This window comes from Emys orbicularis, chromosome 18 (genome assembly GCF_028017835.1).
Source record: "Emys orbicularis isolate rEmyOrb1 chromosome 18, rEmyOrb1.hap1, whole genome shotgun sequence".
Classification (NCBI taxonomy): Eukaryota; Metazoa; Chordata; order Testudines; family Emydidae; genus Emys; species Emys orbicularis.
This window is the reverse complement of record NC_088700.1, coordinates 21,627,061-21,654,672: the sequence shown is the minus strand read 5'-3', so window position 1 is coordinate 21,654,672 and position 27,612 is coordinate 21,627,061. Positions and strand designations below refer to the sequence as shown.

Sequence of the window (27,612 nt, the reverse complement as noted above, 5' to 3'; positions counted from 1 at the left end):
GGTCTCCGGTAACACAGACGGGGTCCTGGTGGACGGCTCAGGAACAGGGATGGGGGTGAAAGCTTGCTTAGCCTGGCTGCGGGTGACTATTCCCACCCTCTTGGCTAGCTTCACATGGTTAGCCAAGTCTTCCCCCAGTAGCATGGGAATGGGATAATTGTCATAGACTGCAAAAGTCCACATTCCTGACCAGCCCTTGTACTGGACATGCAACTTGGCTGTAGGCAAGGTTACAGACTGTGACACGAAGGGTTGAATTGTCACTGTAGCCTCCGGGTTGATGAGTTTGGGGTCCACTAGGGATTGGTGGATAGTTGACACTTGTGCCCCAGTGTCCCTCCAAGCGATAACCTTCTTTCCGCCCACTCTCAAGGTTTCCCTTCGCTCCGAGGGTATGAGAGAGGCATCTGGGTCTGGGGTTCTTTGGTGTGATTGGGGTGTAATGAACTGTAATCGGTTGGGGTTCTTGGGGCAGTGAGCCTTTATATGCCCCAGTTCATTACATTTAAAACATCGCCCTGCTAAGGTATCACCGGGGCGATGTTGGTTGATGGAGACTGGTGTGGTGGGGTGAGAAGGCGTCTGGGGTTTCCCTTGGGATGTGGGTGGGGCCTTGGGTTGTCCCCGGTGATAAGGTTTTGTTTCGGCTTGCCCCTTCTGATATTCACTCCAACTGCTACTAGCTTTTTTCTTTTCTGTCACCTCCACCCATTTGGCTCCAATCTCCCCCGCCTCGGTTACAGTTTTGGGCTTCCCATCTAGGATGTACCTTTCTATTTCCTCAGGAACACCCTCTAAAAACTGCTCCATTTTTACTAGGGAAAGCAGATGTTCCAGAGATTTAACATTTGCTCCTGATACCCAGGCATCACAATTTTTGTCAATGTGGTAGGCATGTCGGGTAAATGACACATCAGGTTTCCACCTTAGGGCTCTGAACCGCCGACGGGCATGCTCAGGTGTTAGCCCCATTCTGATTCTGGCCTTGTTTTTAAAAAGTTCATAACTGTTCATGTGTTCCTTAGGCATTTCAGCCGCCACTTCTGCTAAGGGTCCACTGAGCTGCGGCCTCAGCTCTACCATGTACTGGGTTGGAGGGATGTCGTATCCAAGGCAGGCCCTTTCAAAATTTTCTAAGAAGGCCTCAGTATCATCGCCTGCCTTGTAGGTGGGGAATTTCCTGGGATGGGAAGTGGTACTTGGAGAGGAATTGTTAGGATGGTCTGATGCATCCTGCTTAGCACTTGCTGCTTCCAGTTCATGCTTCCTTTCTTTTTCTCTCGCCTCCTCTTTGGCTTTTTCCAGCTCCATCTCTCTCTTGTGGGCCTCCTCTTTGGCTTTCTCCTCTCTTTCATGGGCCTCCTGTTTGGCTTTTTCTTCTCTTTCATGGGCCTCCTGTTTGGCTTTTTCCTCGAGTTTTTTAATTTGAAGTAGTCTCTGATGTTTTTTCTCATTTTCTTCTGCTTCTAGTCTGGCCAGTTCTAGTTTGCTAGCTGCTTCACTGGTAGTCATTTTCCTGCTTTCCTGTGCTGGGCCACACCCCTCTGCAGTTGACTGAAACTGGGATGTATTTAGCTCAGGCTCCTGCTGAGTGCTGCTGAGTTAACAGAGAGTTTCTAACTAGCTACTTCCGAGGATGTAAAAAGAAAAAAAACACAATTCAGCTTGTAAATTATCTTTACCAGTTGTTTGCTCATTAATTGAACCCTTCTCTTAACAAAGGACCTTGTTAAAAAAACTTAACACCTCTGCCTTCAGGCAAGGAGAGATAAGATATGCATCTACCTTCAGCTCTGCTCTCCAAGCAGCTAGAAGGGAAAAAAAATCTCTTACTGGCTTTGGGGTTTAAAACGATCCCACCGCTGTGCCACCATGTCAAGGCTGTATCCCCACTTTGAACTTTAGGGTACAAATGTAGGGGCCTGCATGAAAACTGCTAAGCTTATCTACCAGCTTAGCTCTGGTCCGCTGCCACCATCTTAAGAATTCCCTCCCTGGGAAGCCTTGAGAAACCTTTCACCAATTCCCTGGTGAATACAGATCCAAACTGCTTGGATCTTAAACAAGGAGAAATTGACCCTTCCCCCCTCCTTCCTTTCACCAACTCCTGGTGAATACAGATCCAAACCCCCTTTGGATCTTAAAACAAGGAGAAATCAATCAGGTTCTTAAAAAGAAGGCTTTTAATTAAAGCAAAAGGTAAAAATCATCTCTGCAAAATCAGTATGGAAAATAATTTTACAGGGTAATCAAACTTAAAGAGCTCAGAGGAATCCCCTCTGTCTTAGGTTCAAAGTATAGCAAACAAGATAAGCACTTTGGTAAAAGGTACATTTACAAGTTGAGAAAACAAAGTAAATCTAAGACGCCTTGCCTGGCTTTTACTTACAATTTTGAAATAAGAGAGACTTGTTTAGAAAGATGGGGAGAACCTGGATTGATGTCTGGTCCCTCTCAGTCCCAAGAGCGAACAACCCCTTAAACAAAGGACACACACAAAAGCCTTTCCCCCCCCAAGATTTGAAAGTATCTTGTCCCCTCATTGGTCCTCTGGGTCAGGTGTCAGCCAGGTTACCCGAGCTTCTTAACCCTTTACAGGTAAAAGGATTTTGGAGTTTCTGACCAGGAGGGATTTTAGTACTGTACACAGAGAGCTGTTACCCTTCCTTTTATAGTTATGACACCCCGCTCTGCAGCAGCCCATGTAAACAGAAATGTCCCACAGCGTGCCCAGAAGGTCAATAGACCTGGGCTATTTCAGTCTAGGGGGAAGCCTGTTCCAGAGCTGAGAGCCCCTCACTGAGGATGCTGTGCCGCCAGCCCCCATCTCTTTTAAATGGAGGGGGAGCAGCTCGAGTGCCCCCACGTATCGCAGCTGTGACAGGCTGGCACGAGGGGAGGTGGTCCCTCAAGTAGCCAGGTCCCAGCCCAGTTAGGGATTTGTAGATCAAAAGCAGTGGCTTAAATTCAATCCAGAAGCCAATAGGGAGCCAGTGCAGACCATGGAGCTCCTGCTGGGGACTTGTGCTGTTCCTGAGAAACACCATTTACTAGGCATTCTGCACCAGAGCAAGTTCCTGTTCTGAGCTTGGATCGCAGTGATCCGACCTTGAGATGGGGAAAGGTGGAGGAGCTCCAGGCTGCTTCCCCACTACAGCCTTCCCGAAAGTCGTTACCTAGCAACACTGAGATGCCCTGTGTCATGTGCGGGGCTGTGTAGGTGAGAGTTTGGTCTCCGGTTGAGGCATGAGTGGGTTGATGGTCATTTAACACAATCAGGACACTCCACAAACATTTGTTCAGGAAAACAGATGTTTGCGGTTTACCAGGGGCGGATCCTAGTTACAACAGGAGCAAAATCTCCATGCAGGCCCGAGCAGCAGCACTGGGGCTGAGATGAGCCGCCCGCGGTTCCTATGCAGGATCAGGCCTGGCAGCAGTCTGGCTGCCGTGACTTGGAGAAGGCAGGCGTGCTTGACTAACCATGTCTTTGGTTTTCCCCCAGCGTGCAGCGGTGACTACGCTGAGCCCGACCTCACCAAGTCCACCCCGCACCAGGGCTTCCAGAACAACGTGCCTCACTACGCGGAGACCGACATTGTCAGCCTGCAGGGCGTGACGGGCAATAACATGTACGCAGTGCCTGCCCTCACCGTCGATTCGCTCACCAAGAAGGACATCTCCGTGGGCGAGTTCCCCCGGCAGCAGCTGCGACTCAAGGAGAAGCTGGGAGAAGGGCAGTTCGGAGAGGTACAGGCGTCTTTCCGCCCCCTTGGCAGCAGAATGGAGGCACATGCCCCAGTACAATGGCCCTGGCACAGCCGGCCTGCTCAGCTCCCTGCCTGCAGTGTCCATGCTGCCCCACCTTCTGTAGCCTGGGTGCTACAGCAGAGCTCACATCCCTGCAGCTGGTTTTCTGGGGGGGGTCTGCACATTCCCTCCTGGCCCCTGCGCTGAGCCAGACTGAGAGACCCTAACCTCTCTGCATTCTCCCTCCCCTGGTTTGTGTCAGGAACCTTGGGCAGCCTGGCCTTAGCTCCCAGGAGTTTGCTGACTGTCCCCCTAGCCATACTCTCCCATAGCGCCCCTTGCCCTGTCCACAGCAATCCTCTGCATGCTCTCACTTCTCCTTCCCTTTCCCTGCCTCCTTCCCTCCTCATTCTCACACTATCACCATCTCCTCAACCCTCCCATCCTCCCCCCTCCACTGCTTCCGCCAGCTCTACCTTCTCCTGTTGCCACCCTTCCCAACCCCCGCTTGCCCCCACAAATCCAAAACTCACCTCCGCTGTCTCCTCAGTCTTTAATGAGGCTAATGAGGAGCTTAGGGATAATGGGAGGATGACAAATGGGAATGAGGATATGGAGGTAGATATTATCACATCCAAGGTAGAAGCCAAACTCAAACAGCTTAATGGGACGAAATCAGGGGGCCCAGATAATCTTCATCCAAGAATATTAAAGGAACTGGCACATGAAATTGCAAGCCCATTAGCAAGAATTTTTAATGAATCTGTAAACTCAGGGGTTGTACCGTATGACTGGAGAATTGCTAACATAGTTCCTAGCTTTAAGAAAGGGGAAAAATGTGATTTGGGCAACTACAGGCCTGTCAGTTTGACATCTGTAGTATGCAAGGTCTTGGAAAAAATTTTGAAGGAAAAAGTAGTCAAGGACATTGAGGTCAATGGTAATTGGGACAAAATAGAACATGGTTTTACAAAAGGTAGATCGTGCCAAACCAACCTGATCTCCTTTGAGAAGGTAACAATTTTTTTAGACAAAGGAAATGCAGTGGATCTAATTTACCTCGATTTCAGTAAGGCATTTGATACAGTTCCACATGGGGAATTATTAGCTATTAGTATGCTAAATGTATACATCAAGGAACAAAGAACATAGGCCATACTTACATGATGGGGGACTCTCTCCTGGGAAGCCGGGACTGTGAAAAAGTTTTGGGGGTTGACATCATGGTGGATAATCAGCTGAACGTGAGCTCCCAGTACGACTTTGACCAAAAGGGCTACTGTGATTGATCCTTGAATGCATAAACAATCTACAGGTACAGTCCAGAACTCCATTGTCTTCGCCAATAGACAGGATTCCCTCCTGCTGATTTATTTCTTCCTGTAAATTCCCTCAGTGAAGATTTCACAATCCCTTCACTAGCATTCGGCTCAGACTGCAAATGAGCATCCATTGTGAACTGTACACTACTCAATTTACATAGAGACAGACTGCTAGATGAACATCTTGTGACTGAAAGCAAATTGTTTAGCAATTTCTGGTGATTGGCCCCAACTCACAGACCTTCAGAACAAAATGTTCAGTGTAGATACAGAACTCCTCACATATTATCCGTACACACGGCTCGCAAGGACTACGGAGACCAGTATAACAATAGAGACCACACATGATGCCCTTTGGCAAAATAGTACATAGAGACCAGGCCCAGGGAATCCATGTACTGTAACCCTTATGCATCTCTGTGTCCTCTGCCAGTGGACACCTAGAGGTCCCCAGGTCACACCTGGCTTCACACATAGAGATGCAGGCTATGCTGGAGGACTGCTGGCTATCTATGGCTTGCAAAATGGACCCTTAGAGAGACAAGGTGGGTGAGGTAATATCTTTTATTGGACCAACTTCTTTTGGAAGCTTCTCTCTCTCACCAAGAGAAGTTGGTGCAATAAAAGACATTACACCTCACCCACCTTGTCTCTAATATCCTGGGACTGACACGGCTACAACTACACTGCATACAAAAATGGATCCTGGTCCTTTGTGGCTAGTCAGGGGAGATTTTGGAGTTCATCAGAGATGGAACTTATTAGTGTCACACCGGGAGGACCTTGTTCGAGAAGCCATTATCTTATGTTAATCACCTCGCCAATTACCACAGTGATTCAAATCTTCGCTTATTTCAGCATTTGCAGAAGGTGATGGTGAAGCAATGGATTTTCTGGATCACTCCAAATGGATTTCAGGATTGGGTGTGAAATCGAGTCTCTTTGGCCAGTGAATGCCTTTTATTGCAGCAGCAGTGAAGTGCTTCTGTGACTGTCTTGGACATTTGCTACAACGATCCGTAGAGCTGGATGAGTTCTGCAAGAAAAGTGCTCATAAATTAATATTAGAATCTGAAATGACCACCTTTGTGCCCTTTGTTGCTATTAATGAGCATTCACACACTTGGGCTTGGATTTGCAAGAATGTTTGGGGCATAGCTGTACTTTACTCAATCCCTGTTTTCAATGCAGACGAGGGTATTGCTATTAGTTATTTCTTCATTTCAAGTTTCAGCTATTCGGTTCAGGAGTAGAAACCATACCATGCGACATAGGTAGATGAGCAATCAAATATCATGAATACTCAATAGTTGAAGTGAACAGTTAACAAATAACCCATAGGATGAAAGTAGCTCACGTAAGCTCTTCAACGAACACTTACAAATAACAAATCTGTTCACAGAATCCAGGGGCAGTTTTTCAACTTTTTCTGATCAGAAACAAAAAAAGACTAAACTCACTGAATAATTTACTTTCAAGAGGTAATTCAATCAATTCTAACCATAATGCTTATCCATAACGTGATGTGTTTTTTTCCTCTTCTTCTCTGACTTTACCACATGTTCATGGCTGACCCTGCACTCCCTATTCCAGGTGCACCTGTGTGAAGCAGATGGCCTGTTGGAATTTTTGGGACTCTCGTCTACGGAACTCACCAACCAACCGGTTCTAGTGGCAGTGAAAATGCTAAGATCCAATGTCAACAAAACAGCCAGGTAACCACATGACACTATGCAACAGCTGTAATCTGAATATGAAGCCTGATTCTGCTCTGAGATTAGTTTTACACAGGTTACCTTCACTGACTTCAGTGGAGCTACTCCAGATTTACACTTGTGTAAGTGAGAGGCGAGTCAGCCCTTGGTGTGTGCATATATGAGCAGTTAGTGCATGAGTGGGTATTTGAACAGAGATAATGGAAGTCAGTGGGATGTCAGTTTTATCCTGGCTGCTGAGTGGAGCTCATGAGCAGAGAGCTAGAGTCCATACTTGATGGACGGGTGTGATTAATAATGATCTATTTTATGATATCACTCCCCCTATCCAGCAGGGCACTAGTGGGCTTATCCACTAATGCTGTGCACACAGAAATAGGTGAACAAGTCCAGTTCATCCAGGAAAGGGTCACGAAGACACCGAGGGGGAGGAGTCCTTTGAAAAGGATGCGATCGTGTGAGTTATAAGGAATGACATGAAAACTACACGGTTGGCCAGTTTCACAGAAGGCTGGACATTTATGTAGAGAATGGGAACATCCACAGTGACATTACACTGGATAAAAACTCTCAAGAGTTTATATGGGCATAAGCCAACTTCCAGCTCTTGGGGATTAGGAGGAAACGCTTCCAGAGAGCAGGTTCCCATCATGGCCAGCACTTGGGTTTCTTACCCTTTCCTGTGGTACTAGCCACTGTCAGTGACAGAATACTAGACTGCTGGCCCCATGGGCTGATCCAGTTCCTAGGAGAAACCATAGAAATACAGACATGTTGATAGAAAAATAACCTGATCATATACTACAGTGATGGATGCAGGATGGAGAGATGGATAGAAACTTTCACTTCCTGCATGGTGCTATTATGTCATCCTTTATCCCTGAGACTTTGACATCACCACATCTGGAACAGCCTCTGCCCCTTCTCCCCCACCATTCCCTTCTACCTTCAGAAACCCCTCTTGGGGCCTGGCCCAGCCATAGTCTCCCTCCCTGCAGAGCCTGTGTGGCTAAGCCCTGCACTCTGGGGTTGTTTCTGTGCTGCAGCTGTAGGTGCAAAGGGGATTTCAAGAGGGTGCACTCTGGTTACAAAGCAGAATAAAGGGAAATCAGTGGGAGAATACTTCAGGGAGAAAAAGCCAGGCAACTCTTTTGGGAGACTTTAGAAAAACTCCCATTCCTAGTGTTCAGAGCCTCTCTATCTCCCCTTCGCTCCTCCCAGATTCCTCAAGCAAAGGAAAAGAGGACAGTGTTCAAGGAATCAGACTTATGTCTTTCTCTTTTTAAGAAATGATTTCCTAAAGGAGATCAAGATCATGTCCCGGCTGAAGGACCCAAATATCATCCGACTGCTGGGTGTGTGTGTGCGTGATGACCCGCTGTGCATGATAACAGAGTATATGGAGAACGGAGACCTCAACCAGTTCCTGTCACAGCGGGAGATCTGCAGTAAATTCGCCATTTCGAACAACATTCCATGCGTCAGGTAAGAGGAGAAGTCGTGGGTTCTAATGCAACAGTTTCAGTGCCCTGAACTTAAAGTATATTAATATTAAAAACAATCTGAATTGTGAACCAGTTAAGGATGCTACATTTGTAACATACCACGAGTACTGTACGCCACAGGCCATGCACCACAACGTTACTTTTGCCTGCCACAGGATTCCAGCTTCTGTCAGCCCCTTTACCAAGCCACTCTCTCCTCACACAGCAAACTACTCCAACGCTTCCCCGGGGTACCCAAGGTTGTGATGCTGCTTGCTACCACCTGTCTGTGCCACCGTGTGTCAGCCTCCTGACTCCCCCAGCCTCTGGCAACACCCGCGCTACCTGCCAGGCCTCTGCCAGCCTCGCTCTCTCTGTCCAGGTTAGCAACAGGCAGACACCAACCCCCACCTCCTCCGAGTGTTCCTCTGGAGTGCCCAGCCGCTGTTCCACTGAACACTCACAGAACTCTCCGGGCTAGTCTACACTTAAACCCTCCAACATAGCGCTGTCTACACCAGGGCTTAGGTCAGTATAACGATGTCGCTCGGGGATGTGGATGTTTCACACCCCTGAGCCACGCAGTTACACCGATACAAGTCTGTCGTGTAGACCAGAGCTCAGAGTCTCTACTCCCAAAGGAGGAGCACACACCAAGGTCCTAGTGTCACCTCAGGATCACTACTCTGCTTAACACAGAACACTTCGCTATAGTTATAGTGAAAACAAGGGGAAGTCTGTTATCAAACAGAGATTCAAATGACAGTAAGTAAGAACACTGGAAACAAATGGTAACAAACTCATAACCTGCTTTCTGGAGCCTAAACTGAACTCACAAGACATTCCCCTGTCTCCTACAGGTATGCATCCGAAGAAGTGGGTTGTAGCCCACGAAAGCTTATGCTCTAATAAATTTGTTAGTCTCTAAGGTGCCACAAGTACTCCTGTTATTTTTGCGGATACAGACTAACACGGCTGCTACTCTGAAACCTCCTACAGGTAGCTTACCCCAAGTCATTGCCCCAGCATTTTCAGCCAGGAGGGCCGAGGCCTTCCTTTCCTAAGATCAAGCCTGCTGGCAGCTTGTCTTGCCAGACAGAGGGATGAAATCATCCCCTCTCCACTTATTTTTTGCAGTTACAGAATATGGTCCCTTACCACAGGAGGTCCCCTCTAAAGAGATTTGCCTCGGGGTTTCTTTGTCTTTGTAAATCCGCAGGCCTGCACCTGGCCCAGGCAGCAAACATAGCCAGTCTCCAGGTATGGCCATTGTTTTTTATACTAACTGAGTTGGCACAAAGGCATACAATACACAATGGTCTGCTCGAGAAATAAGTGTTTGCTACCCCCTTCCTGCCTAGAATCACCTTCTAGTGACCTGTCTTAACTTACATGCTTTAAAAACACAATTTTCAGTAAACATCCACAAACTCCTTATGTGTTATCTGCACAGACATTTCACAATGGTTACGATGACGTGTGTGACACAGACGTTCAGTAGAGACCTTACATGACCCCTTCTGGTGAACTCAGATGATTCTTTAAGCCTATATGCCTCTGTGCCCTCTGCCAGTTGGCACCAGTTGGTTTCTGGGGTCCAACTATATCATTTAATATCCACAGCTGTGGACAGTACTGGTAGCAGTGATAAAGTGGATGCCTGTGGGTGGACAGCTAGAGGGTATGTAGTGGTAGGTGGCTTTATCCCCTTGCATTTGTGTGTTTGTGCCAAGTATGTTGTGGGTGTGACAACCCAAACTGCTTCACGTACAGTTTTGTGTATTCATTTCCTGTTTTTTATAAATGTTTAAGTGAGGGGAGTTGAGGAGCATGTGGGGGTTTTGGGGCAAACTAGGGAGGATGGCTTCCAGAGGGTGCGTACAGACCTAGTGCCGGGACTGAGAGAGAAGATTTCATATGCCCGCTTGAGAGAAAAGAGTTAATTCAGCAGCAGCTGCACTTCTCCAGCAGATAAAACCTTCTCTCTCTGGAGCAACTCATAAAAACTCTCTCCATTGAAGGATAACATTTGATTGAAAAGTATAGCCACTGATGGAGAAGTTTTTATCTCAGAGAGAGGATTTTATCCTGTGGAGAAATGTTGTGTATATGGTGGAGGAATTTTGTGTGTACAATGAAGAAAATTTTATCCAACAAAGAGTTTATATTTTGGTTACCCGTTAGCATATAAACTTTCAATTTGGACACATAATGGTTGAAAAAAGACTCTAAAGACTTTTAAATGGCCAATTGCACCAGATCCGCTACAGATTAATCTATTAATTTTTGTGTAGAAACATTTTTCCTAAACAAACTGTCCAAAAAGCTCACTGGACCATTAATGTCGATATTCAATAAATCTTGGAACACTGGGGAAGTTCCAGAAGACTGCTGGAAGAAAGCGAATGTTCTGCCAACCTGACATTGATCCTCGGCAAAATAATGGAACAGCTGATATGGGATTCGATTGATAAAGAATTACTGGAGGATAATATAATTAATGCCAATCAAGATGGGTTTATGGAAAATCGATCCTGTCAAGCTAACTTGATAGCTTTTTATTTTATGAGATCACAAGTTTGGTTGATAGTGCAATCATGGACTTCTGTGAGGCATTTCACTAGCAGCTGCATGATATTTTGGTTAAAAAACTAAACAATACAAAATGAACACGGCACACTTCAGATGGATTAAAAACTGGAGACAGATCAGGGCTGACTGAATGACAGGGGAATCTGAAGGCGCGAACGTCACTATCTTGGCTGCCACCCCCACCGTCTCCTGAGTCCCTCATGATCCACTGTAACACCGTTGGGCCTTCAGAGTCCAGATCCTGAGCAAAGTCCTGACCAGCATGGGCCAGAGAGAGGGTCCCAGGTGACATCACAACCTCCACCGGCTTCAGTTCAATCCCAAACTATCTGGGATGTGAGACGTTGTCAAACGCTGCTGCCACCCGCACACCCTTCTGTGTGTTCTTTTCCTTCTCCACCATATTTCTTCTCTTTCCTATCCATCTCCTTTGGCCTTCTGTCTAATAAGAGTCTGGCTTAGCCAGCCAAGACTGCATATTTTGCAACACTGCTGTGAGCCTGTGAGCAAAAAAGCAGATAAAAGCAATGCCCTGAGCTGCCCGATGCTGGTACTAGTTTGCCAGGTCTCAGAGTGGCTGATCAGACCAGGTGCTGTGCCTCGATTTCTCCAGCAGGGAAGTTGCAACTAAGAGTTCTCACCCGAGACAGAAGCTGCATTTTCCATCTTGGCTGTTCTTTTCTCCCCCAATTTTGTGTGTGTTTGTCTTGGTTTGTCTTTTAGAAAACAGGATCGGACTTCAACAGCAGCAACAATAACAGCTCCAGTCCAGCTCACCTAACTTCTTCCCTTTCCCCCCAAAAGAACAGCTATTACCATGTGTAGTACCACCTAAAAACCTGTCACTTGGAGGTGTTTTCCTTCTAAAACTCTCTTCAGCTAAAGGTAAAGGGAACAAGGGATAGTGTTAAAAAGAAAGCCTTATACAATACTGTACATTTCAAATGCTTTAACTGTTTTTCCTTCTTTTCTGTCTCTTTAATAAAAGGTTAAGATGCTCAGTGGTGTTCTTTGCCTTGGGACTAGATGGCTGAGGTCTCTGTATACCAAACCTTGGTTACAACTGTTTAATATTGGACCCTTTGACTCTTTGGGCCAATTTATTCCATCAAAGTGAATAGTGTTACTTCAGCTTCCATAGCGATGACCCCTCTGACCCCTTAGCTGCGTGGTTCCTCGCCCTCACCTCATCACTTAACAAGCAGCACTGGTTGGGCTCTCCCACTCACCAGAAGAGCCATTCGGTTGACCTGGTCTTCCCCAAGCCCTGCTTTCTGTGAGCTCACCATGAGTTCTGAGGTCCCCCATCCCCTGGTCTCTTTCAGCAGCTCCCCCTCATGCTGTCACTCGATCCTTCTGGGTGTGTCTAGGGTTCAAATTCAGGCTAAAGCCTAACCCCTCCCCTTCCGTCTTCACACAGATTGTGCTAACCCAGGGCTCGGACCCAGAGTCCCACGGGGGTTGAAGGGTCCGAGCCTGAGTCAAGCCGAGACCCAGGGTTCAAGCCCTATTGCTTTGCAGTGTAAACGCAGCCTGTCAAGGTTCGTTCCCCACTCTGAACTTTAGGGTACAGATGTGGGGACCTGCATGAAAACTTCTAAGCTTAACTACCAGTTTAGATCTGGTTTTGCTGCCACCATCCCAAGTGCTAACTCCCTTCCCTGGGTAGCCTTGAGAGACTCCTCCACCAATTCCTGGGTGAACACCGATCCAAAATCCCTTGGATCTTAAAACAAGGAGGAATTAATTATTCCCCCCTCTGCCCTTTCCCCCCACCAATTCCTGGTGAGTCCAGATCCAATCCCCTTGGATCTTAAAACAAGGAAAAATCAATCAGGTTCTTAAAAAGAAGGCTTTTAATTAAAGAAAAAGGTAAAAATAATCTCTGTAAAATTAGGATGGAAAATAACTTTACAGGGTAATCACATTCAAAGAGCCCAGAGGAACCCCCTCTAGCCTTAGTTTCAAAGTTACAACAAAAGAGGGATAAACCTCCCTCTAGCAAAGGGAACATTCACAAGTTGAGAAAACAAAGATAAACTAGTACGCCTTGCCTGGCTGTTACTTACAAGTTTGAAATATGAGAGACTTGTTCAGAAGATTTGGAGAGCATGGATTGATGTCTGGTCCCTCTTAGTCCCAAAAGCGAACAACCCCCAAAACAAAGAGCACAAACAAAAGCCTTCCCCCCACCAAGATTTGAAAGTATCTTGTCCCCTTATTGGTCCTTTGGGTCAGGTGTCAGCCAGGTTACCTGAGCTTCTTAACCCTTTACAGGTAAAAGGATTTTGGTGTCTCTGGCCAGGAGGGATTTTATAGTATTGTACACAGGAGGGCTGTTACCCTTCCCTTTATAGTTAGGACACAGCCCCACTGGACTTGTGCTCTGGGAGTCTGCCAAAAGTATCCCACAATCCCATGGGCTGATCCTCTGGACAGTCATGTTCTTCCACACTGCACCACGAACAAAGGGCTAGAGGGTGCTAAGAAGTCTGGGATTTGGGTGGTTGGATTCGGGCCCACATAATGCAGTGTAGATGCTGGAGCCCTAGGTTGGGACCCAGGGTTCACCAATTCCTAACCTGGAGTCACAAATGGGTGTAGATGCTCAAGCCCTTGGTTAACAATCCCAGGGACTGATAACTCGAGTTCTGCTAACCCTGGGCTTACATTGCAGTGTAGACATACCCTCTTTGACTTTCACTCCATCAATGCTGATAATTTCTCTGCTGCTCTCTGCTCCCTGCATTCTCTTCCCTTTCTTCCCTGTGATTGTTGATTCTCTTGAATCCTTTGCCAGCCCCAGCCCTAGCTCACCCCCAAAATCCTCTGTTCCTCCTCTCATGCAGCAGAACATCTCTAATATCCTCTGACCATGCCAGAAACTTGTTCCTTAGTTCTGCCATCGTCCTATGCCAAGCAACTCTACTTTTCCACCCTGATCAAATTCCACGTGTGCAATCCCACTGACTTTTCACCTCCTTTGAATCAATCCTCAAACCCTCCCTCCCCCACTTCTCCTCCTGTACCTAAGTTCTTGAAAGAGAACATTGACAAAATAAGACACAGCCTTCCCTTACCCTTCTACAGCTTTGCCTCCTTCTCTCTTGTCATAGACACAGGAGTTTCTCATCTGCTCTCCTCTAACCCCACCACCTACCCCAATGTCCCCATCCCATCTCCTGATCTCCCTCACACCCGCTTGCCACTCCACCGCATCTCCCTTCTCCCTTTCATCTCTTAGCTCATTGAACACTCTGTTTACAATCGCTGTCTGAAGTTCCTCTCCTCCAATTCCACCCTAGACCCTCTCCAGTCCATCTTCTGCACCTGGCACTCCACTGAAACCACGCTCACCAAAGTCACTAATGACCTCTTTCTAGCCAAGCTCAGAACCAGTGCTCCATCTTCATCCTCTTCGACCTGTCAGCTGCCTTTGGCACCATCAGCCATGCTCTTGTTCTTGAAATCTTCTCCTTCCCTTGGCTTCTGTGACTCTGTCCTCTTTTGATTCTCCTCCTTCCTCTCTAATCGTTCCTCCAGCGTGCCCTTGGGAGGATCCTCTTTGTGCCCCCTGCAACTTTCGGTGGGGGTTCCACAGGGCTCTGTCCTGGGTTCCCTTCCCTTGTCCCTCTCCACCTTATCTCTGGGTAATCTCTGCTCCAGACTTGCCTTCTTCTGTCTAAACTGAAATCTCAGCCTGTCTCTTGGACAGCTCCTTGTGTAAGTCTAGCTGCCATTGCATGGTAAATATGGCTAAAACAGAGCTCCTAACCTTTCCCCCAAACCCTTCCTGCTACCTCCTTCTCAGTCACTGTAGACAGCACCACTATGCTGTCGCTCAGGCCCATAAACGGGGTGTCATCTTTGACTCGGCCCTCCCTTTAGGTCCTCGTGTCCAGCTATGTCTAAATTTTGCCCTTCTTCATCCATACCATCTAAGATCCAGCCCTTCCTATCCATCCACACAGCTCAAATGTTCATCCAGGCTCTCATCTCACATCTGGATGACTGCCACATCCTTCTCTGTGACCTTGACAAATGCAATCTTGCCCCACTCTGAGCCATTCAGAATGTTGCTGCAAAGATCATTTTCCTACCCATTGCTTTGCCCTTGTCACCCCTTCTCTGTTTTGCATCACTCCACTGCCTGCCCAGTGCCTCAGATGTAAGCTGCCTGGCTTTGCTTTCAGGGCTCTCTGTGACCTATCCCCACCCAGCTTCATGGCCTATAGTAGTAATATATGGAGATATACCTATCTCCTAGAACTGGAAGGGACCCTGAAGGGTCATCAAGTCCAACCCTTTGCCTTCACTAGGCAGGACCAAGTACTGATTTTGCTGCAGATCCCTAAGTGGCCCCACTCAAGGACTGCACTCACAACCCTGGGTTTAGCAGGCCAATGCTCAAACCACTGAGCTATCCCTCCCTCCCCTAATTGTATCCCCACCTACCAATCATCTCTCATTTGCTATTGAGAGGTCAACTCCCCGCTCTACTCCGGCCAATGCCAGCCTTCACTGCCCACTTGTTAAATCTCCAAACAGGCCCCTGTGTGCTTTCTCCCATGCTTCTCCTCAGTCGTGGGAGGAACTCCCTGTAAACATCCACCCCCTGCCTAATTATACACATTCAAACCCCTCCTCAAAATTCTCCTTTGAAGTGATGCTGACAACAAACTTGACAATGGTTAGGCTTCTGGTGTGCTGAGACCACGGCCCATCCTGCTGATCAACGCTGTCTCCTTGTTTCTTTGTAGGCCCCCGTCTGTCTGTCTGTTGTCTTTTGTCTTATATTCAGATTGCAAACTCTTTGGGGCAGGAAGCATCTCGTTGTTCTGTGTTTGTACAGCACCTTGCACAACGGATCCTTGTCCATGGCTAGGTTCCTGTGACGGGGCACTATTAGTAGCACCCCGGTCACTGATATTGCTGCAGCATGAAGAAGGCTGCAAGCTCAGCTATGAGCAATTAAACATTTTCTGTTGGGGGATTATGAGCACCTGGGTGGCAATGATGTAATTGAGAGGACATAAGTGAAAGGAGCAGGAAGCCAGGAAAACAGAAGGAAAGCTCAGAGGGTGATACTGGGCTGAGAAGTAAAGGCTGTGGGGAAACCTCCACTTGCTGTAACCCTGCCGTACACTGTTATACTTGGCAAGGAAGGAATAAATACGCACATGGTGCAACCGTAACAACCTAGTGTGTGTTGGTGCCATGAGCCCACACACATTGGCCAGGCAGTGCAGTACCATGGGTAGTGGAGAGCTCCTTGGTGCTGTGGTAACACAAATAATAAGTTGTGGCTGCTTCTGAAAATTCTGAACCAAGGTACTTGCCTCTCTTCCCAGGGAAGCTTGTAGCAGAGCCAGTGATAGGACCCTTCTTTCCTGGGTCCTACCCCACTGCCTTAACCACAAGACTGTATTTTCTCCTTCTGAAGGCACCTGCCTCATTCACTCATCTTCTCAGTTCTGACCTGTTTGAGACAGGGTCCGCTGGCAAAACCCACATGTGATCATGTCATTAAAGACATAATACATGTGCACAAGGAGGCAGGATTAAGGGAATGAAAAATAACAAACCGTATTTCCAGAGACATGGTAATGGTGGCGATCAGGACGTCCTGCCCTTTCTCAGCCCTGCAAGAACACAAGCTCTTCCCCAAGAAATAACAATGTGCCGTTTAGGGCCAGATTTACAGGCACTAGCCTCTGTCTGTGACTGCCAGTCAGGTGACTTAGATACCTAAGCCCCACCCAGCACCCATAAATCAGGGACTTGTGTGACGTGGGGCCAGATTTCCCCATAGCTTGGAGCCAAATTTCCAAGGGATCAGCACACACTATTATCAAAATGGCTGAGGACCCAGTGCCGAGCACCCTTGGAAATCTGTCTGCGTCTTTTGGTGACTAAATGGGAGCTGAGTGCTTTGGAAAATCTGGCCCACCATTGTGAAATCCCTGATTTATGGGCTCTCAATATCTCAGGGTACGTCTACACTGCAGCTGGGAGAGAGTCCAGGGAGCCAGAGTCACACTAGCGGGGCTCCAGCTAGTGTGCTAAAATAGCAGTGTGGACATTGCGGCTTGGGCCCCCCGGCCCCCCTGGATCCGTGCTCCGGTGGCTAGCCCACGCGTCCACCTGCCCAGCCATGTCCACACTGCTATTCTCAGCGCACGCGTTTAAGGCCCGCTAGCGCAAACGTTTCTAGCCGGGCAGAGAGGCTGGCTCCCAGCTGCAATGTAGACGTACCCAAAGGGTCTAACTTGCAGGTGCGAGCTGGCTGCTCCTGGCCAGCCACCTCACAACATGGCTCCCACGTCAGGGAAGACAGTTAGTTCGTTGTAAATGTACAGTCTAGACTGACAGGGATAGTGGGGAATGAGGGAGGGAAGTGACTCCACTTTGCTTATTGCAACACACAGCATGCAAGGTTCCCACCGCAGGAAGAGTCGAGAGAAAAGCGACTGCAAGGAAACTCTCCTTTGATTTTCGGTTGTTTATTTTAAATGCAGCTATTCCAACCTACTGTTCATGGCCACCCAGATCGCCTCTGGAATGAAGTATTTAGCCTCCCTGAACTTCGTGCACAGAGACCTGGCCACCCGCAACTGCCTGGTTGGGAACAGCTATACCATCAAGATTGCAGATTTTGGAATGAGCCGGAATCTGTACAGCGGGGATTATTACCGTATCCAGGGCAGAGCTGTGCTGCCTATACGCTGGATGGCCTGGGAAAGTATCCTCCTGGTAAGGGCTGCTCACAGCGTGCTTTCTCTCTTCCTTTTGTGTATGCCCCTCTGTGTGTGTGTGTGTGGACACACTTCGTACAGGAAACTGAGTAACAGCACAAGTCTCCTTTTCTATCCTTATTGTCTCCTTTACTAATCGATAGGATCTTGGCAGCTGGCTGCACCGCTTATCTTGTATCCCCTTTGGTAATTGGATGCACCCTATATGCCACGCATCCCATATGCTGTGTGCAGCCTTTGACTCTCCACCATGCAGACTGCAGTGGCGCTGTTCCATCAAACTGCGCTGACTCCAGCTCTTCCTCCAGAGAAGGAAGGCAACCACATGGTTACAGCACAGGACTGAATGTCTGAACGCTGGGTTTTTATTCCTGAATGCTACAGATTCCCTGCTTGGATCTGAGCAAGTCACCTCTCTGTGCCTCCGTTTACCAATTGCCAAAATGTGGAGGGAAGGAGAGAGATCTTTTCCCTCTTCCTCAACTCAATAGCATAAACTGGATTTTAAGTATTTAAACTGTGACAAATTTCTTACCTTCTGTGTGCCAGAGTGGCTGGTGCCTCAGTTTCCCCTGGCTGGTAAGTCTGTTTTGCTAAACCAAACACTCCACCTATTCTGGAGTAACCAAAGTCCAGAGTAAACCCAAGTTCCAACTGGAGTACTTTCTTCAGCCCTTTGCCATCTTCCTCTGGCTGCGGAAGAAAGGATTTAAATAAATAAATGGAGATATCCTATCTCCTAGAACTGGAAGGGACCTTGAAAGGTCATCGAGTCCAGCCCCCTGCCTTCACTAGCAGGACCAAGTACTGATTTTGCCCCAGGTCTCTAAGTGGCCCCCTCAAGGATTGAACTCACAACCCTGGGTTTAGCAGGCCAATGCTCAAACCACTGAGCTCTCCCTCCCCCTTTGAACAGGGGGCTTGCCCCTCTCGGGTGAGTGTTCTGACTCCTGAGCTAGGGGATGTTCTGGGGTAGTGAGCCCTCCGTCTCTCCTGTCGAAGCTCTTCCCCTGTGGCTAAATAACTAAAGAGTCACTGAATCAGGACCTGGGTCTCCCACCTCCCACGTGAATGCCCCAACCACCAGTCTACAGAGTCATTCTCCCATGCTCTCTCTCGGATCCAATGACTCTTTCATTGTTTAATCCACAGCGCAACAGCTTCACTAGGAGAGACTGCAGGCGCCCCCTGTCAGACGATCCCAGAGCTGCGTGGTTAGAGCACTAATCGGAGTGGCGGGAGGCTCCTGTTCAGTCTTTTCTCCCCTTCAGGCGGGGGAGGGGGGAAGCTGAACCCGGGTCTCCGACATCCCAGGGAGTGAGCTAGGGTTACCATACGTCCGGTTTTTCCCGGACATGTCCGGTTTTTTGGTAATCAAACCCCCGTCCGGGGGGAACTGCCAAAAAGCCGAACATGTCCGGGAAAAATACTCCCAGCTTCTGGCATCCCTGGCTTACCTTAGAGCGGGCGCCGGGGGCTGCTGTGCTCCCTGACTCCTGGGCTCTGTAAGAGCTGAGCTGCCCGAGCGCTACCGGCTTCGGGCAGCCCCCATGTCTCCGGACCCTGCGCCGCCGGCCGGGCACTTCCGCTCCAGGGGCGCAGGGTCCGGAGGCATGGGGGCTGCCTGAAGCCGGTAGCACTCGGGCAGCTCGGCTCTTACAGAGCTGAGGAGTCAGGGAGCAGCAGCTGCCGCCGGAGCCTGGGAGGGGAAGTGCCCGGCCAGGGGTGCAGGGTCCGGAGGTCTGGGGGCTGCCCGAAGCCGGTAGCGCTCGGGCAGCTGTTTCATGGCTGGGAGGGAGGAGGGGGAATGCGGGCGCTCAGGGGAGGGGGCGGAGTTGGGGCGGGGAAAGGGCGGAGTTGGGGCGGGGCCGGTAGGGGAAGGGGCGGAGTTGGGGTGGGGGCGGGGCCAGGGCCCCGTGGAGTGTCCTCTTTTTTTAATTTTTAAATATGGTAACCCTAAGTGAGCGAATGACTGAGCTAGAAGCTAGAAGGTGGGCCCCACCAGCACTGCCTCCTCCAGTCGCCGTGTGTGGCACGAGGCAGGCACCTATGGGTATGTCTGTGCTGCAAAAAAAAACCCGCGGCAGCGAGTCTCAACGCCTGAGTCAGCTGACTCGGGCAGCGGAGCTAAGAATAGCAGTGTAGACGTTCCCGGCCGGGCTGGAGCCTGGGCTCAGAAACCCGGCATGGGGGTGGGTTTCAGAGCTCAGAGATAGGCACTTCCCTGCTGCCTGGAGTTAGGTGCCTATATCCCTGAGGGGGGGATGCTTAAAACACACCCCTCTCCTCGGCATCTCCCATTGGCTAGGCAGCTCCCCACCTAGCGCGCTGGTTTTTGTGAATCGAATTCCAAGGGGCCGATCTCTCCCCATTCATTGTACAGGAGCCCAGCCTTTGTGAATCACAGGGTTGTTCCTGGGATTTGCTCAGCATCACGGCGCCTGACGCCCTTTGTGGAGGTGCCGAGCTGCCTCTTTAGGCACTCGAATACCTTTGAAAATCTGGCCCTGGAGTTAATTGCTAGGTAGGCAGAGCTGCCAGCAATATTGTCACACGGTACCAAAACGGTGGCAAGACTCATAGGGACGGGAGTTAGAGGCAAAAAAGCCCTGCAGGACGCCATGCACCCAGTCAGCCTGGCCAGCCTGGTACCCACAGGACGGCCTTTACTGATTTGCCTAGTCTAGTTTTCAAGGTCCCAAGCAACATGGCTCCCACCTCTTCCCCTCAGGAGCCAGCTCTGCAGCCTGATGCGTTTCACTCTCAGGATATTCCCCTCAGACTCAGCCTGATTTTCATTGTCTAACTAAGCTGTCCAATCCTGCAGTTACCCCGCACGTCCCTTAGTGCCCAATACAGTTATCACCCCAAGATACAGGCCCACACATTTTGTAGGTAAACATTTTCATGTCTAGGTTCCTTTGTGTTATTTCTGTCCTCAGGGATGTTTCCAACTCGAAAAAATGTAGAGTCTGTGAACCATGCCGTTTAATCCCCTCTTGCAGATTATGAATGGAGGTGTCACACAGAACTGGCCCATTTTCTTTCTTTGTGGCACCTAATCTCCATCCAGGATAACCTGAGTCCTTGCCAAGCCCCCAGCAACTCATCCCCCCCCCCGCAATGTATTAGTGTCACGCCGCCTTGCAGTCGCTTTATTAGCTGGTTAATGCCGAGACCCAACCACCGAGAATGGACCACATGCTGCTCAGAGCAAAGAGCCACACTCCAGTGCTGTTGGGGAGAGCACAGCAGCTCACCCCTGAGATTGCTGCCGCTGGTGACACAAACACCATCTCTCAGAGAGAGGCAGAAACACCCTGAATTTCTCTCCAACTTGCTTCCCGAACCAGGGACCCTTCCCCAAGCTGCAACCCTTTAGGGTTTGCCAGCGAAGACACCCATCCGCCCTGCAGCCTGGCTCTGTTGCTGCAGTCCCTCCCTCCCCCCTGCACGTGGGTAAGAGGCGAGTGGGTCGTACTGTGTATGAGACTCTTTCTCCGGAAGGTCTGCATGGAACGCAGCTTCCTCAAAATCCTACTGCCGAGGTTGCATGTTTCTTACCCCACAACACTCTTCGCCTCCTTGCAGTCAATATCCAGGATACCTACCACCCCAGCTTTAAAAGTACGGTACACCCTTGCTGTAATGAACCCCTGGGGAGCCGAGCCATTTGTTCATTATAGCCAGGGATTCGTTATAGCGAAAGAGCCCTGCTTGGGGGAAGGGGGGTGGCTGACACCTTGAGCCCCACAACGGGAGCTGAGAGCTCCTCTGGCCCATGTCCGCAGCTGACAGCTCTCTGCCCCGGAGGAGCACTCAGCCCCCAGCCGCTTCACAGCCCCAGGGCTGGAGGAGCTCCCAGCCCCCCACAGACCCAGGTCCAGAGGATCTCTTAGCCCCCCACTGCAGCCCCAGGGCCAGAGGAGCTCTCAGCCCCCCACCGCACTAGGGCCGGAGGAGCTCTCAGCCCCCCACCGCACTAGGGCCGGAGGAGCTCTCAGCCCCCCACAGACCCAGTGCTGGAGGAGCTCTCAGCCCCCCACAGCCCCAGGGCCAGAGGAGCTCTCAGCCCCCCACCACACTAGGGCCGGAGGAGCTCTCAGCCCCCCACAGACCCGGGGCCGGAGGAGCTCTTAGCTCCCCACCGCACTAGGGCCGGAGGAGCTCTCAGCTCCCCACAGACCCAGGGCCGGAGGAGCTCAGCCCCCCACCGACCCAGGGCCGGAGTAGCTCTCAGCCCCCCACAGACCCAGGGCCAGAGGAGCTCTCAGCCCCCCACCGACCCAGGGCCGGAGCAGCTCTCAGCCCCCACCCCAGCGGCAGGGCTCAAGGTGGGATCCAGGGACCAGGTTCGCTGTAGCCCAAGGCTCGTAATCATGAAGGGCGTTCTAGCGAGGACGTGCCGTGCCATTGTGACTGCTCAGAGAAGGAGCCAGTGAGTCTCCAGTTTGGCCCCCCCACCTCCCCGCTGGGTTTCTGCTTCCTGTCGTATGGGCAGACGGTGGATTGAAACGGTCGACTCTTCCCACCAGTTGTGTCCCAGGTCGATAGGCTGGGCACAAAGTAGCCCCGTGCGTGTGGCAGCAGCCGACCCGCTCTTCTCTCCACAGGGCAAGTTCACCACAGCCAGCGACGTCTGGGCGTTCGGGGTCACGCTCTGGGAGATGTTCACACTGTGCAAGGAGCAGCCCTACAGCCTCCTCTCGGACGAGCAGGTCATCGAGAACACAGGGGAGTTCTTCCGGAGCCAGGGCAGGCAGGTGAGGCAGCTCAGGCACCCTCCTCCCCCTTCGCTCTCCCGAATCTTGATTAGCAGCTCCCTTTTCCTGGCCTTCTCACAGCCCTGGCATCCTCTGCCTTCCATCCCTGACCTCTCCAGCAGCTGCCCTGCCTCCCTTCCCCCTTCACCTCAGAGACCCTCGGCGCGTAGCCTCTTCCCCTCCTCTTGCACCCCACTGGATCCCCTGTGTCCTGCCTCCCTTTTCTACACGTGCTGCTCTCCCTGAGTCCCTTCGTCACCTCCTCCTGACCCAGTCCACGCTCCACACTCCTGCCGTCTCTGATGCAGCCATTCACTCACTGTCAGCCTTGACTTTCTTGGTGTCTCCTCCGCATCTCTCCAGTGGGAACAGCTCCTCCCCTCTGGCCGGGCCTTTTCTGTGACCCTGGCCCTCCACGGTCTCCACTTGCCTTCCTCGTGCTCACCCTGCAGGAGGCTGTTCCTGTGCCCTCTCGGCCACCTGTGTTCCCCCGAGACGGCAGCTGAAGGCAAAATCCTTTGGGATCCTTCTCTGACTCTGCTCTTTATTCCATGGAACTCTGTCCCTTTTCTTGGGAGCCACGTGACTGCTGTCTTGTCATTCATAGGTGCCAGGCCTCTGCATGGTCCACCCCAAAGGAGGGACTCATGTGGGAAAGTGCTGTTCATCATCACACTCCTGGCCTTAGACTCCAATCTGTGAACCAGTGTTGCAGAGAGGAGGAGAAGGAGGAGGCTGAGAAGAGGCCCTTCGATTTGGCCAGGGGGGTCATTAGAGACCAGCCTGAGAGCAGAGTCAGTGGAGTTCAGAGGGCAGGAGCCAGGCTGGAAGGGATCAGGTCAGAGCTAGAGGAGAGGAGTTCGGTGCATGTTGGTTGCAGACGCGCTCAGCAAGTTTTGAAATGAAGGGAGAGACAGCAGGAGTTGAGGGACGGTTTACTGAGGGTCGGGGGGACCCACACTGGCTTACATTAGGAGGGAAAAGGACCGGGGGGTCATGACAGATTGAGAAGGAGGAGGAGACTGGAAGGAGCCTGGGGGCAATGGAAGTAGGCAACAGGCAGGGACAGGACTGCTGAAGCGGCAGGGAGGAGGTGAAACACCTCAAGATCCACAACAGGGGAGAAGGGGAAGAAGGCGTTCGAGGAGAAGGGGGCTTTGTCCATTTTCTATCTGAAAAAGTCAGGCAGATCCTGTACAGAGAGGGGTGGAAGAGGGTTTCAGGAGGAAGTTGAAGGTGGTGAAGAAGTAATGGGGTGTACGTGGGATTCAGTGAAAGAGGAAAACTAGGAGACAAGAAGTCTGTAGAGGAGGAACTCAGCATGGTCATGGGACTCCTTGCAGGGCCACCCAGGAGCATAAGAGCCAGAGCAGGGGGTGAACCAGTCAGCGGGTCAGACTCTATGGTGTCAGAGGGGGGTGCGGGAGCCGTCAGGGCAGGAGGAAGCAGAGTGGAGGGAGCATGCTGAGGAGAAGGCTGAGATTGGCAGAGGAGACATGGATGTCAGCAGCCCAGAGGCTATGGAGGGCCAGGAGGCTGTGAGCAATGCTGATGGGATTGAGTGAGGGCTGGAGAGGGACTTCTGATAGAGAGAGATCAGAGCGGGAGCAGTGTTGGCTGAAGACAAGGTTGAGGGAGAGGCTCACTTGGTGAGTGGGAGAGCTGTTTACAGGAGTAGGTGAGCCCGAGGATGTGGGTGGCTGGGTTAGACAGGCAAATGGAAGTTGCCACCAGTGACAGTTCTCTGGTCGGTCCGAGTATGGCACATAAACTCCTTGGGGGGAGGCTCTGTGTCTTTTCTAGTGTATATGGCAAAGAGGACACCAAAGGCACTCAGCAGACAGGCATAGCAACAAGGGATGGGCGAACACTGCTACAAACATCGGGAAATATGCCCTCCAATTCTGGAATGAATTCATGGCAACAGAGCTCAGCCACCCCGCTTTTTGGTTTGCTTCCCGCACTCATTCCAGGGATAGGTTTCAATTGCAGGAACAGGGTTGTGGAATATGATTTTCAAAGTCACATGTACCAGGATTCGTGGAAATCAAATTTTGAATGTCCACATACAAGTATGATCCCTGAAAGGGCTTGTTCAGCCGGTCATTCAACTATCACCTGCCTTATGTGACTAATCACTGCAACGAGCAAATAGTATATCAACATATGCCTGGAGAATGAATTGAGATCAATTCACCAATCAAGATGTAGAATAATTTGGAACATTAAATCCATTTCAGGACATCCCTCTCTGCCCAGAGATGTACCTGGAGCTGAAAGGGCGGCTACATTTGTTGCATACAATATTTGTTATGAATAGTTTGCTGAGCTGTAATCATGCTCATTCATGATTAATAACTGGCCAATCAAGCAGAACAGCCCACGGCTTTCTTCATTCTTCCAAACGGACAAAATGTTTCCTAACTGGAGCCAATCAGACACTCAGGAACAATTCACCATGAAGAAAGGATAGAGAAGAGGAAGAAAAATAATTGTGGCCCATCCCCTAGCTTTCAGGGGGCCCCAGAATGTGCACTGGCCTCATTGCCACGTCTAAGGGTGTCAGGCACTATCTCACTACACACCCATCAGGGTAGTGTCGGAGATGTGACCCAGATCTCAGTTTTGGAGCTGTGTAAAATACCTTTAGAGCTACTGCTTTTAAAGGTCAGGGGAAAAGCCCTTTGAACAGTGCCCCGTGGAGCTACTCATCAGTTGGATGGATTCCTGTGAACAGCACCTCCAAAATCTGCTGCCATGCAGGGTAAAACCGTTTGAACAAACCCCCAGGGGCGACTGCATTCCCTCACTGTTCTGCTTTCAGACCAAGATACTTGCTCCAAGTTGGGTTTTGAGGTGTAAAATCTAATCCTTGGTTTGATTGGTTCACAATGGCTCAGTGAGAGAGAAGGTGGAAGGTACCAGTTCAACAGCCCTGAAGCTTGAAGTTCCCTGTTTCTTTCTAGAACAGTTGGAGCAGCAGGGTAAGCCTCACACACACACTCCGTACCAATGTGCCTTGACCTGGAGATTGTTTTATCTAGTGATGACACAGAGTTGTGTTATCACAGCTCACACAGGCCTTGGCTTCTCTGCTGAGACTGCCAGCAAAGGGCCAGCTGCTGGCAGGGTGCACAAATTCTTGCTGTGATTCTAGGTGCCCCAGATCCTAGCCAGCACCCCTCCTTACCACCCACTAGGGCTGCTGTGAGGAGACGCCACGCCTCCATTGCTCTGAATGCCTGGGGGTGTTTCAAGCTTCCCTGGGTCTCAGCAGGCTGCAGCATTGTTTCCTCCTTTGGCCTGTCTGGCACATTTCCTGGGCACTGACTGCTCAGCCCACCTGCCCTAGGCTGCCCCTCGGCTGCCCCAGTTACTTAACCCGCTCCCTGAACTCCACCCAAATGGCGTAAGGCTTCTGGTTACAGTTTCTCTCTCTCAGGGGCCTACAGCAGTTGTGAAGTGGTGAGCACACGCCCCACACTTTGCATGGGGTCGAACACATTTATGCTCTTTACTTAATCATGTAACGCACAGGAGAGCACATATGAAACAAAGCAATAAACATCTGAACCCACCGTCTCTTCACTGGGTCAACCTTCCCTGGTGAGTCCTTGGGGATCCATCTGTGTCAAGGAAGAATCCCTTACCCAGCTTGATCTTCCTCTCTCCTGCACCATGCCTCTGTCCTCCCCCTCCTCCTTTCTCTCCCCCCCCCCATGGGTTTTTCTTTCCTTCTACTCATGGTAAACTTGGACAGCTCCTACCTTCCCCCTCTCCCTTCAGAGTAGTCAGCTAAACTGTTTTTTCTAAGGATTCAGCTGCTTTTTTAGCATAACCTTTGTGACGTGTACGTACTATTGTTAACCTTAAGTATTTCCCATTGTCCCTCCGGAGAGTACCTGCTACAGAACCCCTCAGAAATGGTGGATCCGGATACATAGAGGCAATCATGATACAGCAGTTTTTCATATTATCGTAAGCTGTACAGACATAGCCCCAATTCATCTAGGGTGACCAGATGTCCCAATAAAATCGGGACTGTCCTGATTTTGAGGAGTTTGTCCCGTGTCCCGACCGAAGTACGGTCGGGACACCATTTGTCCCGATATTTTGTTACGAGTGTTTTTGTTTTTTTTTCTTTATACTCACCTGTCCGGGTCTTCGGTGGCAATTCGGCGGAGGGTCCTTCAGTCGCTGACGGTCTTTGGCGGCATTTCGGCGGCGAGTGCTTCTGTCTTTGGCGGGCAAGGTTTATTACATGCCGCCGAAGACTGTCAGCGACTGATGGACCCTCCGCCGAATTGCCACCGAAGACCCGGACGGGTGAGTGTAACAATTAAAAAGGTGCCTCCCTCCCTCCCCCCCGCCCCCGCGGCGGTCCCGATATTTTCCACTTAGCATCTGGTCACCCTAAATTCATCACACTGGGAAATGGATTGTCAGCTATAGCTGGTTGAAGAATTTTTGACAGAGTTTTCGTTTGGAAAATGCAGCTTTGTTGAAATCAAAACATTTCATGGGAACCTGTCGGTGTCAACTACATTTTAGACAGAAAGGTGTCAAAACAAATGGTTTTGACTTTCTCGTTTTGTTCATATGTTGAAGTGTTTTATTTCGGTAAGGTAAAAACAATCCATTTTGACTTTATCATTGCAACTTTTCTATTACTAAAATGAAACGTTTTTATCTTAGCAAAACAAAACAATTCTCCATTATCAGATGAATTGACATTTTTCAGAATTTTCATTTCATGGGAAATATGGAAATTTTGACTTTTTGTTTCGATTTGGAACAAATTTTGAAATGTTGGAATTTCTCACTGGATGAAGATCCCAGTTTCTGATCACAGCTCTGTTATCAACTGAGCTAACAGAACACCCACGTAGCTAATGTGTATGCATGTATCAGTTTCCTCCCTGAGGGGCTGACAGTGAAACTTTACCTGCCCACACGAAGTCACCCCAATAAGTGTTAAGATAATGCATGGCTGTTCATTGCCTTGTAAAACCTAGAGAAATGGCAGCCGTCCCTTGTTATTAATTGGGTAATTAATAACACTGAAGTAGTTGTATTTTTCCTGCTTGCAGATCTATCTGTCCCAAACACCTCTGTGTCCAAACTCTGTGTTTGACCTGATGTTAAAGTGTTGGAGCCGAGATATAAAGGATCGTCCCACTTTTGATATGATTCACCACTTTCTGGTAGAACAAATGGACTGTAACATTTGA

At 49.8% G+C, this 27,612-nt stretch overlaps 1 protein-coding gene across 1 annotated transcript in view; it reads left to right on the top strand.

Annotated features, from left to right (window-relative positions):
* LOC135891249 (discoidin domain-containing receptor 2-like) overlaps positions 1-27,612 on the top strand; it is a 74,665-nt gene extending 47,053 nt beyond the window's left edge. The window contains exons 11-16 of the mRNA XM_065418766.1: positions 3,506-3,750; positions 6,666-6,787; positions 8,075-8,272; positions 17,382-17,616; positions 22,232-22,381; positions 27,472-27,612. Coding sequence (XP_065274838.1) covers positions 3,506-3,750; positions 6,666-6,787; positions 8,075-8,272; positions 17,382-17,616; positions 22,232-22,381; positions 27,472-27,612 — 1,091 coding nt within the window. The remainder of the gene's footprint in view (positions 1-3,505; positions 3,751-6,665; positions 6,788-8,074; positions 8,273-17,381; positions 17,617-22,231; positions 22,382-27,471) is intronic.